This window comes from Scatophagus argus, chromosome 16, assembly GCF_020382885.2.
Source record: "Scatophagus argus isolate fScaArg1 chromosome 16, fScaArg1.pri, whole genome shotgun sequence".
Classification (NCBI taxonomy): domain Eukaryota; kingdom Metazoa; phylum Chordata; class Actinopteri; family Scatophagidae; genus Scatophagus; species Scatophagus argus.
The window spans coordinates 20811006-20829690 of record NC_058508.1 but is presented as its reverse complement, the minus strand read 5'-3'; the positions used below and the strand labels follow the sequence as shown (position 1 = coordinate 20829690).

The following is an 18685-nucleotide window of genomic DNA, read 5'->3' as shown; positions in this document are numbered from 1 at the left end:
GGACGCAAAGCTGCAGTTTTGTGTTTGCGTCGCGGTCCTGCCACACGTCTGTGTGGACGTGGTCCACTGTGAGATCAGCTCGTCGTAGCAGCGCAGTTAAACGTGTGCAGGATGAGACCTGTTCAAAACAAGACAACATATTTCAGGGGCTGTTTTGGGTTTCCTTTCAGTTGAAGGCTGAAGACGTCCCAACAGGTTTAAAGCAGCAGTGACTTCATTCCAAAAACTTCTGCAAATACAGGCGACAAATGTGACCTTTTTATCCAAACATGGTCTTCAATAACCTCAAGCTGCTGCACACAAATCACGAGAGGCCAGGAGCAGTGAGGACTGAATCCTCTGTAGCTTGAATCATTTGTATTCACACACACAAGGAGACGGATGGGGAAGCGGGATGGCTTCAGCTGTAGGCTGTAGAATATCTGTGCATGGTTATGGTTCAGCTCAGGCGCCTCAAACACCAACGCAAAATGGACGTCAGTCCTGTGGGACGCGTGACGCACAAGGACGTGGATTTTATCACAGCACCGAGTTCAGCTCTTTGTGGTGCCGGCGGTCAATCCACAAATTCATGTTGACAAGTAAAACAGAGAACAAAACACCAAACGAAAACAGCTGAAGCAAAGCAATGACAGCAACATGAAGCTGTGCACAGTCACAGTAGTTTACCTCCACCGCTTATACAATCAGCACAGCTTCAAGGTGGACACCCGAGAGCAGAGTGTGACCTCATGTGAAGTATGGTCACAATCTGCCCTCCTGCTCATCAGCTATGTGGCTGAATAACGGACAGAACATTATGATGTCACAGCGAAGCTTTTGGAAATCACTTCTTCACTTCATTTCATTTTGTGTCGCTTTTCGCATAATTAACGAATGAATTCTTGAGTTACGGCCACGTAACTTGTGAGGTCACGTTGACCTTTGACTGCCAAATTCTAATCAGTGACACGTTATCAGCTCAAAACATAAAGAGCTGCTGCAACCTGAGAGAGCCGAGACGCTCGTCAGGTGCACGCCGAAGCAGCCAGCGCTCGATTCGGGGAAGGTTTGACTCATCACCGTCTGATCACTTGGAATCATCATCAAGCATCATAGTCAGGCCGGTAAACGTGAGCGTGCAGCGCGCTGATGATGTCACGTTACATGATTTATTGATCTGCGACTCTCAAGTACGACGTTTTCGGTTACCGCCTGCTCGAGTTCAGAGCCACTAACAGCTCTGAAGACGGAGATGGATGGTAATGGAGGCGAACTGGGCGAGTGATACCTACTTGGCACAGAACGACTCCCTCCATTTGCACAGACGCACTGTAGGCCTGAGGGGGATCACAGCGTGGGGAGGTGGGAGCACTGCAGCAGTGCGTCCCAGTAAGACAAGGTCACCTTAAGTGGATTGGGACGAGGCGGGGGACACAGTTCCCTCGGGACGAAAACAGGGAGCAACTCATGAAAAAGTAATTAAGCAGGATGCACATCAGTGGATGCCACAGGCGGAGACGGCGAGGAGGGAGATGACCGAGCCCCCGAGGACGAGGGGGATGTTTGCACACCAGGTATCGTTTAACCTCGGACGTTTGTGTGTGTTTGTGAAAAATGTTAACCTGCTGCCACCACCTACTGCAGAAATGACTGATTTGACTGTAAGCTGAACCTTTTTGGGCTTTTGGACTGTTGTTCAGACAACACTGACACTGATTTTAAGACGCTGGCTCCATTTGGGGAAGTCAAAGCACTGAGAGTTGGATTACACGTTGTTGGTTTTGATCTTTTTCAAGGGCTTTCTTTGCCAGTAATTAAGTTAAAAAAAACACAGAATGTGAGTCCAGCCTTTAAACTGGCCGACATGCAGTTGTTTTTCATCAGTTCTCACCAAATCAGAAGGCTGATATGAATCTCAAACTTCATCCTCATCAGATGTGACACGTGGCAGCTGTTGGCCTCCCACTGAAATAAACTCACTGTGGTCCAACTTTCACTGATATCAGACAGAAATCCATCTCTCACACACACCCACCAGTCAGACACTCGAGCAGGTAGATGGCAGCGATGGTGCGTGTGTGTGTGTGTATGTGCGTGTGTGTGTGTGCGTGTGTGTGTGTGTGTGTGTGGAGCCGCACAAAGCTCAGAGTGTCGTGTTGCATGAATATTAATGACAATATTATTTAGAGCTTTGTTATCAGCTTGTTAGCATTGACGTACATTCAAATCAGCACAGTTTGTACTGTTCCTTTCAGTGCCACACACCCACACAAACAATAAAACACACACACAGAAAGTTGTGTTCATGCCCTCAGACACAGTTTGTCTTAAAAAACAGACGCTTTTCAGGGAACTTTTGTAAATGTTATGTTTCTCTGAAGCGTCCAGATGCTTGAGATGCAAATAAAAGCAGCCAGAAGAGACTGTAAGAAAATGCACCACAACATAAATACTTACTTAACTACAAATTCCAGTCATGAATTCAAATATTCAATCAAACATCAACAGTAAAATTTACTGTTCCAGCTGAGGAAGAAAAGGAAAGAAGACAGCAGGAAGGACAGAAGCAAAGGGTGAATAGACGAGAGGAGAGGAGGACGTCAGAATGCATACAGGAAATAAGGAAAGGATGTAAGGGAGGAAGAGAAGGGAGGTTAGAAGGAGCCCCCCGACTTGTCACCAGTTTGTCACACAGCTGACACGCGGAGACAAACGTGCTCACATTCACACCTACGGGTGAATTAGCGCTAAAATACGGCAACATTCCACCTGAAGAACACGCAGACTCCACACAGAAAGAGCCCACTGCGGCACACTCAGCTCCCACCCCTTCACACGGGAGCAGCGATGGAGCCGCGGGGCAGGTGGGTCAGATGACCCGTGCAGATACGTTTACAGATGCTATCGACCACAGATACGAGGTGTTTGTACAGCAGCGGGGGCAGGAGGCACATCTGCCCGTCTGGTCAGTGGGCCTGCCAACAGCCGGCTGTTAAACTGAGACATGAACGAACGACGGAGGCTGGCAGGACCCCCGCTTTGAAGTGACAGCGGTCGCCATCAGGCCGCTAATGCGATAGTCGGGTGGGGGTGGGGGGCGTCGCCGCCTCAGACGCTGTTTAAAATATTTGTCTTTGGCCGAAGCTGTTTAAACACCCATCTGGTACATTTATTGAGTACAAACTTGAGGTACTTGACCTTTACTTTGGCATTTCCTCGTTCTGCTGCCTTATACTTAAGACCGTATCAGGTAATAACATTACATTACATCAAGAAAGGCTGAAATGTGGTTTCTCTGAAAGTTTGTGGCTCCGCCCAGATTCAGCAGCATTGTGGATCCACTTTTCAAGGTGCACACCAGCACCTGCAGAATCAGAGAGCGTAGATGCTGTAGATTCTTGTTAATATTATCAGCTCTGATTCAAAGTCCTAAGTCTGCTTCTGTCCGCCGCTGAATGAAATAAGTTCATCCTTATGTGTGCTGCTTTTCAGAGCTGCTGTGGAGTGTTTTGCCTCTGGGTGTTGTGTCAAAAGTGTGTGTGTGCGTGTGTGTGTGTGTGTGTGTGTGTGTGTGTGTGAGACTGAGTTACTTGCTGATTTTACGGCAAATGATTTTTGCTTTTTGTTTTGAGTTGACTCATTTTAGCCTGTCATTAACCATGAATGTCAGTCAGTTCATCCTCAGGAGTACAGCAGGTACTTCAAGAGTCCTCAGGTTTCCCCCACTAAAAGTCTCATCCTTTTTACTTTACTGTAATTGGAGACATAACAAACATAAATACTGCGTGAAGTCACTAATGTGTTGTGACGCGTACTTGTTATAAACCTTAACTGCCAGCTTAACAGTGTCTGTTCATCCAAATTTAACCTGACTTTATGGTCTTTTTCCCTGCAGATAATAAAGAACTTTTCAAACTGAGATTGCAAAAACTGTATTTGATTTACTCCTTTATGTTTAGTGTGCGAGCGAGCTGCAAAGAGGCTCAGAAATCTTCTCTCTTTCAGTAACATCAGACACATTTTGTCACCCAGTAAACCCATTTCCACTGCGAAACTTCTACTCACCGTCACTTTATATCACCAAGACTCTAAAATAAAGCTGTCAGGTTGCAATCATCGGTTCAATAAAATCCCCCTCCTGTCACAACAACTTCCTCCACAGAAACACCTTTTGGCTCAGTGTTCTCAGGGTATTTGTCACTTACAGCAGCAGCAGTACAGAAAATTGAATAATGGACCAGATCTGAAACTGTGGATAAGCCACATAAAACTGACATTCACTTCGATGAAAGAGGTCAGGAAAGTCAGAACCAGTTAGAAATGTTGCGTGGCTTTTGCTCGTCACTTGCTGGTGTTGTGTTTCGTGCATGTAAAGCCCACAGAGATCTTCAGAGAAACATGTCATGACAATTTCAGGTCAGTAACGGCTCGGCTCAGGATCAGGCGGCTCGTGAACAACGAGGTGTTAAATCCAGATTCAACCAAACGCTTTCGAACTGCAGCCCTTGTGAAGAAGTCTACAAACAGAAGGATTTAGTGCTGTCACCATGGCTGCACAGAAGCTACGTGATGCAAAAACAGCCAGAAAAAGGACACCTAAACAAAACGAGAGACGCACGCTTCACGCTCAGCGCCAAAATCAAACTTTCACTTACCTTCCAGACACCCAACAAGCGCCTGAGCTCTCACACTGTTAAAGAGAGCGGCCATGTTGATGTCTGACACCCTCACCTGTCCATCAAAACCATGTGAACAAACCTCGACTGTACGGCCATCACATTCACTTCAGCCTGCACCGGTGGAAAATACTGTCTCACCAAACCAACCAAACCAAACCAAAAAATAAAAAAATATTAATGTAACAACTGTGGCTGTCTGTGCAGAGCTTATCAGCCAAGGACACTCGACTGTGTGTGAAGTGCGGCTGACTTTTCTTATCAGGCGCGAGCAGAAAGCAGGTCGTGTGGCTTTTTCCCCGGCAGAAAAGCAGAACATTGGGAGAACGTACCGTAGGACATGGGGATGTCCAGATCGCCCTGCCAGGACATCTGCCCCGATTCGTCTATGGAGTGCTGCGCTGTAGAAACACAACAACAGGCCTCTTGTTTACAGCTCGTTCTCACTCCAGCACTGCTGCTGATTTATTAGAACTCCAAAGGAAGACAATAGTGGAGAAATCCACTACTGTGTCATGCTGCACTCACACTGGCTGCCCACCAAGTGCGGAAGTGTTACTTTGTCATTGGAAGTGTGGATTTAATCAGAGATAATAAATGTGTGTGTGTGTGGACTTAATACATAATGGCTTGAAGTGACATCTTGCAAAATCCAACTTCCACTGAGCTGAAACAGAAAGTCACTTTATTTGATTTTGTTTCAATTTACTGCTCACTCGCTGGGCAGAACCACAGTCTGACGCTGTAGTTTGGTGAGTGAAATGATTTTTATCATGATCTTGGTCCTTTTAGGGTACTGTGAAGGTAAAAGCACACAATGAGGATGGACTTTACCTTTCAAATGGCCCCGTCCGAGTGTCACGAACCCAGAAGAGATGAAATTGTGCATGTCTTGGCCTCCGCTGCGCAGGTTTTCTTTCCCATAGTGCCCTGGTGGGACAAAAAAATTGCAGGCAATAAATATTTTAGTAAAATATATGAGGGCAATAAGCAGGGGCTGCACAAAGTTCTGGACCCAGCACACAGACATTCTCTACTGGCCCCTCTCCACTTCCACAGCAAGTACTTTGTGCCAGGGCAGTCACTGTCTGCCTCTTATAAAGGAGTCGCCACAGATGACAAGAATACTAAACAGGGCTAAAGTGGGATATGACTGACTGTCAGGTGGGATCAGATAGTCAATATGTATCGCGTCAGGGCGCCAGAGACGCATTCTGCAGGTTTCAGGCCTTCAAATCAAACATTTATCAAACTTTCTCACAGTTAAGTGAAATATTAAATTTAATTGGAAAACGCTGTCGGCTCCTGAGAGGCATGATGATCGAGGTTACTTGATTTGAAAATAGATTTAAGCCTCCCAGCACCCAACATTCAGCTGTCCTGTCAATCACAGACAACACGAAATAACAGATTTTAGTTCTGACAAAAAAGGAGGAAAAGAACGAAAAAAAATCCCAAATTTGGAGAGTTGGCTTGTCAAACTTCTCCTCCCTGCACTCTGTTAGTCCCTGTGCACATTAACTGCTCATTAAGTGAACAGTTAAATGCCTCTTTCTCTGAGGATCCACTTCAAAGTCAATAACATCAGTCAGACCTTTGGGCCTCAGGAAGTCGAGATCAACCAGCATTTCAAATTATCATAATGAGAAGAAACACCTGGGACCACTGGGCCTCGTCTTCAGCACAAAGAAGTTTGGCACTTTGGCAACACGTCTTCTTTTTATTAAACCCAGAGGAAGACTCCAAACTGATGCACTCTGAACATCTCTGTTTACCTTCGAGGAAATCAGTAAATATGCAAAGAAAATGAATTAGTGATGTTTAACACCACAGTGATGTGTCTTTGTAGGTGATGCAGTGGAGAAAATCTAAGTGAAGCTTCTGATTCATAACCTCCACCTGCTCCAAGGACGGCACCGTGGAGCTGAACTCAGGTAGCTCCCATGTGGCAGCGCAAACATACAACCTCTTATTATCTCAGGAAATGCTCCTCAGGATTGCCTTGTCTTCACTGCATAAGGAAAGGAGTCTTTTAGAGGAACCGCCTTATTAAAGCCTTCATGAGTGAAGGGCGAAGCACTTTATTTTGGGGATAAAAAAAACTCAGATCTCCTGATGAATATGAAAATTGCAAAGCAATACTCGTATTTTGCCTTCAGGGAAAAGCAAACAGTCATCAAATTAGTGACTCAAGTGTGCACATTTCTGCAGCCATGCAGGACAGGAGGTCACGTCAAAGCAGATCATCGCGTATTAAACACAAGAAGCTCATGTTATACGACTGTACCTGTTAACTCAAGGCCTTTTATATACTTCTACAAAGACTTTCAACCACATTCCATGGTCTTCATCTCATTTATTTTCATATATAGAAGCATTCAAATAAGGGTGAATCTTGAGGGAATAGTTTGACATTTTGGAAAACAAAATACTTAGATAAAATGATTGATATCACTCTCACATCTGATATGAAACTACTGCCAAGCAAAAGGTTTCCTTAGTTTAAAGGAGACATGAGACACACCTTTCATGGCTCTGAGCCGTGGTAAAACAATAAGTCCACCTACCAGCACCTCTGAAGAAGACTGAAGCAGATTTTTACCTTCATTTGTGGGTGGACAGCTTGTTTTAACTTCCCCCCAATAAAAAGCCAATGCAACGTATCAAAAAGACATTCGCTGTAAGCTTGAAACAGACACATGAATGGTGTCAATGGGAGCTCAGCCTCTGACTCAACTCAGAACTCACCAGAAACTCAGGTTGTTTCTGTTATTTTCCCTCTCCTGTCCTCTCGTTTTTAAAAGTTTAGTAAGAGGATGCACACAAGAAACCGATTTAGTTGCTGACGTTGACACGTCTTCATAACGAGGACCAAAGACAGCAACCGACAGCTACCAGTTGCTAATTCAACATGGATGACAAATCACAGACATTGCTGACCTTGTTGTCCATGCTAACAGCTGTTGTGCAGTTACATTCAGAACTTTATAATGCCACAACTTCACTGAAGTGCTATTGATCTCCTCATCTCTTCATCAACTCTGGGCAAGAAGCAAATAAATACCTTGCAAACATGTCAGACTAGTCCTGTGACACTGCAGAAAGAAAAAAAAGAGTTCTTCCAACTTTGTGGCAACAGTTTGTGTTTGTCCCTTTCTTTTATTAACACAAAGCTCTGACCTCAACCCCATCCAACACCTTTGGGATAAACTGGAACGCTGACTGCGAGCCAAGGCTTACCTCCTCCTGAGCCAGACCTTATCTCCCGACATTAGCGTTGGGTCTAACTGATGCTGTTGTTGCCGAATGGGAGTAAAGCCCTGCAGTCAGGTTCAACATGTGGTGGAAAGTCTTCCCAGAGGAATGGAGGCTGTCATGGCAGCAGATTAAGGTCCACCGGTTTGGCAATGACATGTTAAACAAACTCAGATGGTTGTAACGTTCTGATGTGTACAAGCTTCTAGCTTTTATGAATAGTTACATCAGCATTCAACCGAATAAATAACGATTGTTGCTCCACAAGAAGACTGAGACATCCAGTCTCCAGTCTCATCAGCAACACGACAGCATCCTTTGAAAATATCAAAATTGGTCTCGAGTCATTTTCTATCAACTTCTGCAGGGCTCTAAAAGTCAAAATGAGCCCAGTCACTGTGAGTGTCCAACACAGATGAGTCCATTCTGTCTGCAGCGTGGAAGACATTTGTCACCTATTTTCACAGCACCAGAGAAACTTCAGAGCATAAAATGAGAGAACAGGACTGAACTCGGGGAAATTGAAGTGATAATGCTCACTCTAGGACAATTCTGGAGAAGTGCTATCCACAGCGCAAGACACACTTCATCAGCATCACATCTCGGCATGATATCTCTTCTGAAACATCAAGTGGAATGAGTTCATATCTTACACAGCTGATGCTTTGAGTTCAAATCCAGAAATCCACGGCTGACTTTTTTTTATTGTTGCAATAATACTCCACTGTCTGGTAAAAATGCCATAAAAATGTTCTCTGTGGCTTAAGTGTAATTATTATTTTAAAGGCAGGTTTTATCACTTATAAAGCGTATAAAAAAGGAGGGATAAAAATGATTAAAAAAGAGGAAATGAGCTACACCAGTTTTTATTCTCCTTTTACGATGTTACATATCGCACAAGAGCGCATTAAAATCTATCTTTATCCTCAGATCTGACCCAGGAGATGTTTCAGGCTAAAAGAACCGCTGCAGCTGCTGCCTGTCTTCATAAGGGTCATCATACAAACTGAAGTGGACCATTTTCTCTTCCCACCCACTTGTCCTCCACTGCAATGGGAAACCTCACAAGGTCAAAGACGGATGTGAAGGTCAACTTGGAAGACCGAGACGAGCTTTTATCGTGTTTGAAACAAACCCTGACATAAATAGAATAAATGTACAGTGTGGAAAAAGAAGGCCCATGGATATTGTCCATTAAAATAAGAGGGCGAATGATGCCTTTGTGAGTCTTCCTGTCGGAGACTTGATATTTGGGTGAGAGGGTCCGATCTCCTGTGAGCTGTGCGTTAATGCTTAACGGCACCACATAACAAACCGCCGGCCGTGTCAAATTGATCGTTATTTTATGGATACGACGTTTTCTGGGTGTTCGCTTTGATGTTCGCTGACTACTTTGCTCTTTTTTGTCAAATTCATATCACTGTTGTCATAAATCTTTCATAAAATCTGAGTCATGTCTTCCCTGGAGTGCCTCCGCCCCTGCTGGGGCACCTCCACCCTCCCCTCTGAAGCCCCCCCCACCCTGCAATGCGACGTCATGGTACTCATCACCCAGCAAACAATAAGAGGCTGATATGACACAGGTTGGACAATGAAGACATCTTTTCTGTGGGCGTTATCATAGAATGGACCGAATAACAAAGTGTGGCTTTGTGAATCACTCACAGGAATAATCTCTGCCCAGACACCGTAGTCTGCAACGTGGACTGTGGTGAGCTCTCCAAACTGTGACCAGGCCAAACCTTTATGAGCTCTGACTTTAACATATTCTGAAAGATCTGCCTAAAAGTTTGAACAAGAGCGCCTGTTACAGCTTGTCATACCTCACGCCGTTTGTCACAGAAATGTGCTCACAGTTCAACAAACAAACATGTGACAGAAGTCAAGGACAGCATAAACTGAGCTCAGTGAAGCTTTTATGTGGTGGAATTTGGTTCAAGTGCTGCTTTTCCCAGATACTGTCTGCTGATCAGTCTGGCCTCGTCCATCTTGTGTCTTCTTTGTAGAGCTGAACATAAGCACACTGTCTGAAATGATCTTAGGTTCAAGCATAAATCTGAGAACATTTTAATAAATGATGCCCCTTTGGTCTCATGAAGGTTTGGTACAGCTGCCCATTTCTCGCAGTTGATCATCCAATGCTGGTGGCACGATTTTCTCCATCTGTTCAGTCTGAGTTTACTTATTTCTCCAACTAACTACTCCACAAGCTCCTCTTTTGCTTTTTCCAAACTAAACTTTGTAGATTCCTGGACTTCATTAACTGTTTCGCATTTCAAAGCATCAACAGAGACTTTTAAAGAGAAAATTTATAAGAACACGATCACGTTAAATGCTGCAGATGTATGCCAAAGATAATGTAGGACCAAGCAGACTGGTGACCACATGTAGCGTGATCAGCATTTCTTTGGTAGAACAAGACAAGAGAAGCTGCTCATCTAACAGTCAGCATCAGCTCTCCTCTGACACGTTCCCTCCACGGGTGGAGGGTGGAGGGTGTGGTGGTGGAGGCAGGGTGACACAAGAGTGAAACATAACGCTGTTGAATCTGGGACACCATACTGGGGCACTTAGCGAACGAGCTGATCCCTGGAGCAGGGATCTGGAGACCGACCGGATAAAAGTGGGAGGAACAGCGTTGCACGACAGAATTATCTCTGGACAAAAAGCTTACGTCTCCTGCAGAAGATGATTATTTGCATCTCAGTTTTGAGCCGGTGCTGAGTAGGCTTACGGGCCCTCACTGTGAGGGAGACGAGAACTCAGCCGCGGCCTTGCGTTTAATTCGCTGTATGTTTCCTTATACGTTCCGTTTTAAGAATGATTGATGGGAAAAGCTTAAGATTCACAGCCCGTCCGTCTATTTCAGTGGATGTCAATCAAAAGGATGATGGCAGATTTAGGACATGCAGTGAAAGCAGCACATTTGGCCCTCAAATATGCTCTATTTCACAGCTGGGCTGATTTGTACCGAAGCAGAGCAGCGTCACCTACCGTGGTTTGATGCCTTGACGTGAACAGGCGTGTAATGATTCTTCGAGGTTCTGACCGGCGTTTCGTCTTTGGGCGACCCGTCGATCGCTGCGATGTTTTCGTGCTCATACTGAGATATTGGAACTGGTCCTTGTTGCCTCAGAATGTCTGCCAGGGCTCTGAAAAGAAATCACACAAGTGAAAAAGTGTTTCAGCTGATAGATTTCCCTTTCCCACTGACCAACATTTCCTCTTCTACTTGTCATGCCCCCGAAGGTTTTCCTGATTTATTTAGCTACGGCTCCAATTTAGATGGCCGAGAGGAAATCCTAATTACACCCAGAGTCTCCAGGGAGTTGGAGTTTCAATAACACAGTACACAGTGTACACACAAGTGGTATTATGTCTACTGAACTCAAGCTCGAGGCCCATTTATTGAGAGTTAAGTCAGGGTCTCCTCTCTGAAGCCACAAAATAAAAGCAATATTTCACCAACAGCAGTTCCAACTTTTGGAGGCACAGTGACAGTCTGAGAGACGAACTGCCGGCACTGCGTTTTCTTAAAGGAAATGAAAGGGATTTAACTGTGTCAATGTCAACCTGAAGCAACCGCACAGTCCACTTTCCATAACTGTGTGACTTTGGGAGATATATGGTGTATTAATAGCATTTCCCTTCCAGGATGAGGACACTTTAGCCGTCTCTTTTTGCGCAGACAGAGGCGACCTGATTTTGCATTGTCCCAGTTGGCTGATATGTCGTGTGCAGCTGGAGCTACACTAGTTTTGCAGGAACGGATTTGACTTAACGTTTGTTGTCATAAGGAAGAGCAACATTTGATCAAGGAAATGAGAACACTGAAGCAGAAAAGACTTCTGATTGTTAGTGTGTGGGGGGAGGCGTGTAATGATGTGGACATTGTTTCAGCGGAAAAATAAGCTTGTTGTGATATAATTCACTTCATTCTTATAGTACTCTTCTTCACAAAACTGTGAACCATTTTGTTCAGCCAAGAAAAGAGGAAAACAACTAAAAGTAAAAAAAAAAAATCATGAGGATGAAAGAACTGGAACAAGAACAGGAGTAGAGAACAAACTGAAACATCAAATATTAACAAAATTACAAAATCCATCCACTAATCCAAGGTGAAGAGCGAGCACATAAGGCGTCAACAAATCTGTGACATGTTCTGACACTCCGTCTTTTATCGCCTTGAATATCAGCTGTGATATTCTAAAATTAATGCAGAACCCAGGAGGTGTGAATTGCTTGAGGGGAGTAAGTAAAATGAAAACAGCAATGGGCCAAGAATGGATCCTTGGGGAACGCCACAATAAAACTGATGCACAGAGGAACAAACTTCTGCCATTACAAAATAAGAGTCTGTCACAGATGTATGAACACAACAGCTGGTGAAAAGTGACGTTTCTAACAAGTGCTTCCTGTGCATCCAGAGCCTGACAGATCTTCTTCTTGTCCAAAAACTAATAAATAAGGGTCAGTTTTGCACTGTGTGTGTTGTTCCTCTTTTTTTTTCACCATTAACACACACACACACACTGTAGCTTATTTTGACGTGGTGCCTCACACACCATCCTGCGATTCCATCACTCTGGAGCACCGAACGTGCCTTTCTCCACAGCAACACTTTTGCTGATAACAGTATTTCTGTGATATGACAAAATCTCTAATGTCTCTAAACTCATCCTAAAGGCAGACTTCTTGTGTAAACTCGGGGCTCTCGCTCTCCCTTTTCATTGAACTTTGGCTCATCCTGCTGCCATTTTTTGGCCTCTCAGTCGTCTTGCCTTTTAACTCGTTTTCTGGGTCCTGCGGTCGGAGAGCAAGGCATTCTTCTCACCACCTAGCCGGCATAAATTACATCTTGGTTTGCTCTGCAGAAGGTGATCAATACAGCCTGTTTAAATCACTGGCTTCAGCTCTCACTCGGCATTTCTTGTGTTTCGGTGAAGGTCACAGACCAAACAGCAAAGGTCTGCCAACAGCTCAGTATCCAGCTCACAGTCCTCCCCTCCGTCGCAGAGGTAGGAGTCTAAATTACATCGGAGAAGCTCAGAAATGAACAGAAGCTCACACCTTTTAGGAGCAGACCCTCGCCAGATACAAAGCTAATCCCATGTTCCACTTCTTCTTTTTTGGTCACGGCTGTCAGCATGAATGTCTGCTGCCAGCCTCTGAGGTCTATTCCAGCAGACGTCATTATGACAGCTCTATGTGCCCAATGGTTGGTGAAAATAAACAAATCATAAAGAAAAAGGGGGAGGAAAAAAACCCACCATTGAGCACCCAGCAAACCATGTCTCCTCATTTAATCGAGCCCTGACGGCCACCGCTCACAGTGAAGTGGTGGCATTAAGCAGATCCACTTGAAAGTGCGCCCCGCGGCGAGGACAGAAGCGCAGCATAAGACGACACAAACTTCATCTCCTCATTTCTCAGAGGTTGAAAAGTGCTGCGTCATGAGCTTTATTGTTCCTTTTGTGTCTGTTGTTTCACATAATACACTTATTACAAACTCCCATGAGTCCGTATGGATATTAAAACCTGACCGAGCCAACTTTTGAACAGACACGGCGATCGGCGGAGCTTCAGTTTAATCTACAACTGATCCACTGAGGGAGCTCCTTTGTGCTGTTGTCAGGGCTCCAATTTGGACATCATTTTGTTTTTTGTTTATTTATTTTTTTTGTTTATCAAGAATGTGTCACTGTGTTTATCTGAGCAAGAGAGCTGAGTAATCTCCTTTGACATTTTCAGAGCGGCAGGCACCAAAGTTTAATGACCACAGTGGAGCAATGCCCAGCTACCCTCATATCTTCAAATCGGTGGCAGCATCCTGGACTCCTGGACTGGGATAACGACAGGTGACTCAGGTGATTCTTGGATAAGAGCAGTGACTAAGTGATGACGATTTGGGTTTTTTTTTGGTTTTTTTAAACTTCACCTGTGGGCGGAAAACATACAATTTTCTGCCGACCTAACCCCAATTAAAAACCCATTTATCTTTTAATGCATTTTTTCATTCAGTATGGATGGAAAAGACAGCCAGGACAAAGACATTCAATTTCCTGTTCACCTGCCCTGCATGTCTTTGAACTGAGGAGGAAACTCTGAGCCACGCTGTGAATACATCAGTCTCTTATGGATCATAAAATAATATTATGTTTGAGTTAGTTAATGAATATTTTTATTATTGACTAATCGTTTGCTCCACAAGCTCCAATAACATATACATCACGTGTGCTTTGCTTTGAGTGGAAAAACACACAGATGTTTACTTCACTGAGACACAAGAAAAAGGCCTCTAATGTTTGTTGTTTTTGGTTGACCGATCGGTTATCACGATAGCTGCAGATTCAATTTTTTGTCAGCCGAATCATTTCTGCTCAACGTGTCTTTCTCTGCAGGCTGAAGTGGGCGGGGCTCATTTGGAAAAAAAGATGATGTCACGTACGTCTGAGCACCAATAAAAATGTAGATTCAAAAACCATTTGAATCAGAGACTTGACGGCTAATGGGTTGGTTGCTCACAGCCAGTTTAGCATCAAGAGATGAGGGAGAAGACCATCATTTGTGTCCACATCACTACCCGGGATGGGCGGGGCTTAAGCCGGGAGATGTTCATTTAAGGCTGAAATTGATCAGTCGATCAGAAGTTATTGTATTTATTAGAAAACTAGTCAACGTCAGTCAGCCACCACAAGAGGATCCTCCTTCATCACCAGTACAGATATTGAGTCATTTTACTCAGATGATACTCATATTTATACATTATCTGTTAGAATACTATATACTTGTTTCAAGTACTCACTCAACCCTATTATTTATCAAATTTTAACTTTGATTGTCATGAATGCTTTGAGTTAAACCTGGAATCTCCTGGCACCACTAGTAGTACATGAAGGCCAAGTTTTGATCCTAATGTGATAATTCGACTTGTTTTGGGGTGACAAAGGAGTAAATCTTGGCTCTCTGAGAGCTTTGTTTCAGGACACAAGCGCAGATAACAGCAGTATGAAAGTATTACACAAAGAAATAAATAATTTGGTGCTTTAATGACAGGGAAATGGTTGCCTCAAGTCTTTCTCGGCATCCCCGTACAACAATTAGTTCAGCTGGTGGCTGGAATGGCCACAGGACGTGTTTTTATGTTTGCTTTCATGCTCATCAAGCAATTCCAGGACCTCTATGGGTGCCTTGAGGAGTCAAACATATTGTGATTGTGGAGGAGACCACTCCCATCCGAGTGAACGTGATCGCCCATAATGGCTTTCAGTGGCATTTACTTTTCTCCCTCTGGGGCTGAACGGACATAAAATACCACCCAGTCGCTCTCCTGGGACTGACGTGGAATGGGATGTGTACCATAGAAAGGCATACAGTCCTGACATTTTTTGACAGGGAGGCTCCTGGGAGGAGAGCGATGGCATGTGTTAAAGGGAATGAGTCTGACTGAACCTGCGATATTGAGGCTGTAACTTAGGCTGCTGAAAGTCAGCAGAGTCGCCAGACTTTCACTTTAAGACTACAGACAGCGAGAGTGTGGTGTTGTGTGACAGTATGAGGTCTGCTCTACAGTTTATAGCAGAAGATGATTTTCTTATTAATAAATTAAAAACACCCCCAGGAATACATGGGTGGGTTTAGCCCCAAATCCAGTTTGCCTTAATGCTGACACACCTTCACAGTGTAAAATCACATCCCCTGTACAGATTCAGTGCTCACAAAGCTCATCATCTTTCAGAGGCTGCAGAATCCTACCTGTGCACGTTCATCTCCTGAGGCGGCTTGGTGGCTTTGTCGTAGGCAACTTTAGCAGAAATCCCAATGGCGATGACGAGCGCCACGACCCCGCAGCTGATGTACACTGTGGTGTTGGTCTGGTCCAGCTCCGGGTCGTACGTGTCACCTGTTGGCGCCGGGGACGGGGGCTGGGTTTTGATCCAGTCCGGCGTGTTGTAGTTGGTGCAGCTCTTCTGCTCCAGCCGCTTCCCCCGGTCCGCGCAGCAGAAGCGCAGGAAGCAGCTGCCGCAGCAGAAGCGGTGGTCCGTGTTGTTGCAGGCGAACTCTTTGTCGTACTGCCCGCTCACGTCGTAGTAGCCCAGGCAGGTGTCGTGCTGGACCGAGGGAGCCTGGACCTGGGTGATCTTCCCCGGGATGACGGCGGCCAACGGGAGCGCGGTGGTGCTGCCGTTGACCTCCTTCACCTTTGAGGTCCTCCTCGGCGAGCTTTTGCTCTTTTTATTGGCGGTGTTGGCGGCGCACAGGACATTCAGCGGGTCTAAGTAAATCAAAAGAAGCAGAAGGTGCTTTATCCCCATCATTTGAGGACGCGCTGGTGTTTGTTCTTTGGCCTCCACTCTCTTCTGTCTTATCTGTCTCTCTGAGTGTCAGCCCTCTTACCGAGCGCAGCTTCTTGCGGGTTTCTTCGTCGCAGGTACTCCTGTATGTGCCAAACTCTCAGTGACTGACTGGCAGACTGTGCGCTCATCACACACACAAGGCATCTTCTGACTTTGCTGTCATTCAGCCTGTTGGCTTTGGCCAGACGTCCTCTCTGATTTCCGCTGCGGAGACGCGACGGACACCTCCGGGGGGAAGTGGTCTTGCCTTTACCGTGAGCTGTACGGCGAGGCTGTGGACGAGAGCGGCATGTAAAAGGGGGTTCAGTCGGCAAAACTGCACTTTATGCATCCACGAGAAACTTTACGAATAAGCTCGTACGAGAGGAAGAGTTCGGCTGGGTGACTGGACCGGCTGGAAAGCTGCGGACACTTCAGCACCGCGGACAGCGCCCGAGCTTTTCAGCGGCAGAAAGTGGTCCCGTTTCCGTCTCGCTTAAAGCACATGATTTAACTTTACGGCGGAAACAATTCGGGTTCCTGAGGTGCGCAGGCACTGGAGAGACTCGACTCGATCGCCCTTTATTTAAAGCATCAACTTTCTTTCACCCGACCTCCACTTTGGGTGGAGACGCAGCGTTAATTTAATTTCAAATCAAGCCTGAAGACTCTGTCGGAATGAAAGAGAGGTGGAGAAGGTGCTGGAGGACTTACCGGGTCGGCGGTGGTCGGTAACGGGGTTGTCTCAGCCTCTGACACTGAATCAAAGAGCCTCAGCAAGACAAGAGGCGAGACCTCTCTCTCTCCTCTCCGGCCCGCCTCCCTCCAGCCCTCCACCCACGTCACCGATTCAGGTACCTCCAGTTAATTATCAATCGGCATCTCCCCCCTCCCCCCACCCTCCACCCCCCCACACACACCCTGCCTCGGTCATATGCCTCCAGGCTCCACTCGATAACTCTCGCAGGTGGAGGAAACACGGAGAGATAAGAGTGTTAGAAATTGTCTGTAAGAGGCGAAGCTGCTGCTGCACGCATCAGCGCACACACGAGCAGCGTCCACTCACGAGTCACCAATCACGTCCTGTGCGTGTGCGTGCGTGTGTGCGCGCGGGGGTGCGTGCGTAAACATGCCAGAGCTTGTTGGTTTTAGAGTCGGGAATCAAATGCCATAAGAGCGCAGGGTGCAGGTCTGAAGGATCTGGTTGCTGTCTGGTGCCAAATTTCTATTCTGACTTTCAAAGTAAAACTGGTTGTTGTTATCATTGGATGTATGGGAATAAAGTTCTGTTATTAAGCACAAAAAAGTTAGAAATTCAGAATTTCTAATGTCAGATCTGCCTTCAAACACACTTCCGGCTTTATTGTGAAAAGGTTCCAAAGAATATATTCTTAATCTCAGGTTTTTCTGTTCTTCTATTTCTATTTTATCTCAGAGACTTTATGCAACTGTTACTGAAATGTGTTTTTATTTTACTTAACCTTTAGTTTTCCAGGAATAATCCCTCTGAGATTCAACTTTTAATACATATTTTAATTAAAGTTAAGTTGAACTAATTGTCTGCGTGGTCAGCGGTTTCAGCTCCTCATAGCTTTAGGAGTCAGTAATGAACACAAATAAGGAGGCAGGTTGTGTAGTCTTACAAAAGAAAAAAAATAAAAATCATGATTTTATTTTGACTTGAGTTGACTTTGAGTTTTCTGACTTTTAGTCTGAAATTTGACTTTAATATCATGAGTCTATTGTCTGACCTTGTCTTGAGCCCACTTAACTCTGACCACTACCTGAATCTGAATTAATACCAAAATTCAGACTTTCCACTGATTTAGTTGACTTTAGTATAGAAACAACAAGTTCTGATCTCAGAATTGATTATGCAAAAAGTCCAACTTTTTTCTCAGACTTCATTTGATTCTTTTATTCTCCAAATGCTGAGTTCGATTGCAGGTTGACAGAAAGTCTCCCTGCTCTGATTGCATCTTCCACAGGTCGGGATTTTCTGAGAAGCACATTGAACGCGTCTTCTTGTTTCGTCAACAGTTTATCAGCACCTTCTGTAATACAACAGTCCATCTCCTCAAAGGCATTACAAGGAGAAATAACAAAAATATTTAGTCGTATTCACAAATGCGTTTCAATCTGGTAAAATCTGGCTGTGCCAGATGGTGAAAATGACCACATTAAAAACACCCCAGACAGGTGATTTGACAGCGAGAGGAAATCATATCAAACTGACTTTCAAATACTTTGCTGTCATTGCCTGAACTCCACCGTCCTCATTCACTCAGTTATTATCCGGCGTGTCAAAGCTCATCCGTCTGGTGTGCAGACTAAAACCACTGCCAAGATTTATTTGTCTTAGCCAGCTTGAGTGCTGTTTGATCAAGGTGAATGCTGTTTGACCAAGGTCTGCTTTTATTACCTTTACAGCGGACG

General features: G+C 45.0%; 1 protein-coding gene across 2 annotated transcripts in view; it reads right to left on the bottom strand.

Moving 5' to 3' along the window:
* Window positions 1-17124, bottom strand: part of LOC124073158 (protein shisa-6-like) — a 57538-nt gene extending 40414 nt beyond the window's left edge. Inside the window, exons 1-6 of one of the 2 annotated variants that reach the window (XM_046415169.1) lie at window positions 16964-17124; window positions 16311-16542; window positions 15669-16188; window positions 10908-11065; window positions 5493-5588; window positions 4991-5059 (exon numbers count right to left, since the gene is read on the bottom strand). In XM_046415169.1, the coding sequence (XP_046271125.1) occupies window positions 4991-5059; window positions 5493-5588; window positions 10908-11065; window positions 15669-16188; window positions 16311-16398 (931 nt within the window). In that variant the 5' untranslated portion in view covers window positions 16399-16542; window positions 16964-17124. Of the gene's footprint in view, window positions 1-4990; window positions 5060-5492; window positions 5589-10907; window positions 11066-15668; window positions 16543-16963 lie in introns of both variants that reach the window. The other variant, XM_046415171.1, reaches the window with a different exon arrangement.
* Window positions 17125-18685: the final 1561 nt, after the last annotated feature.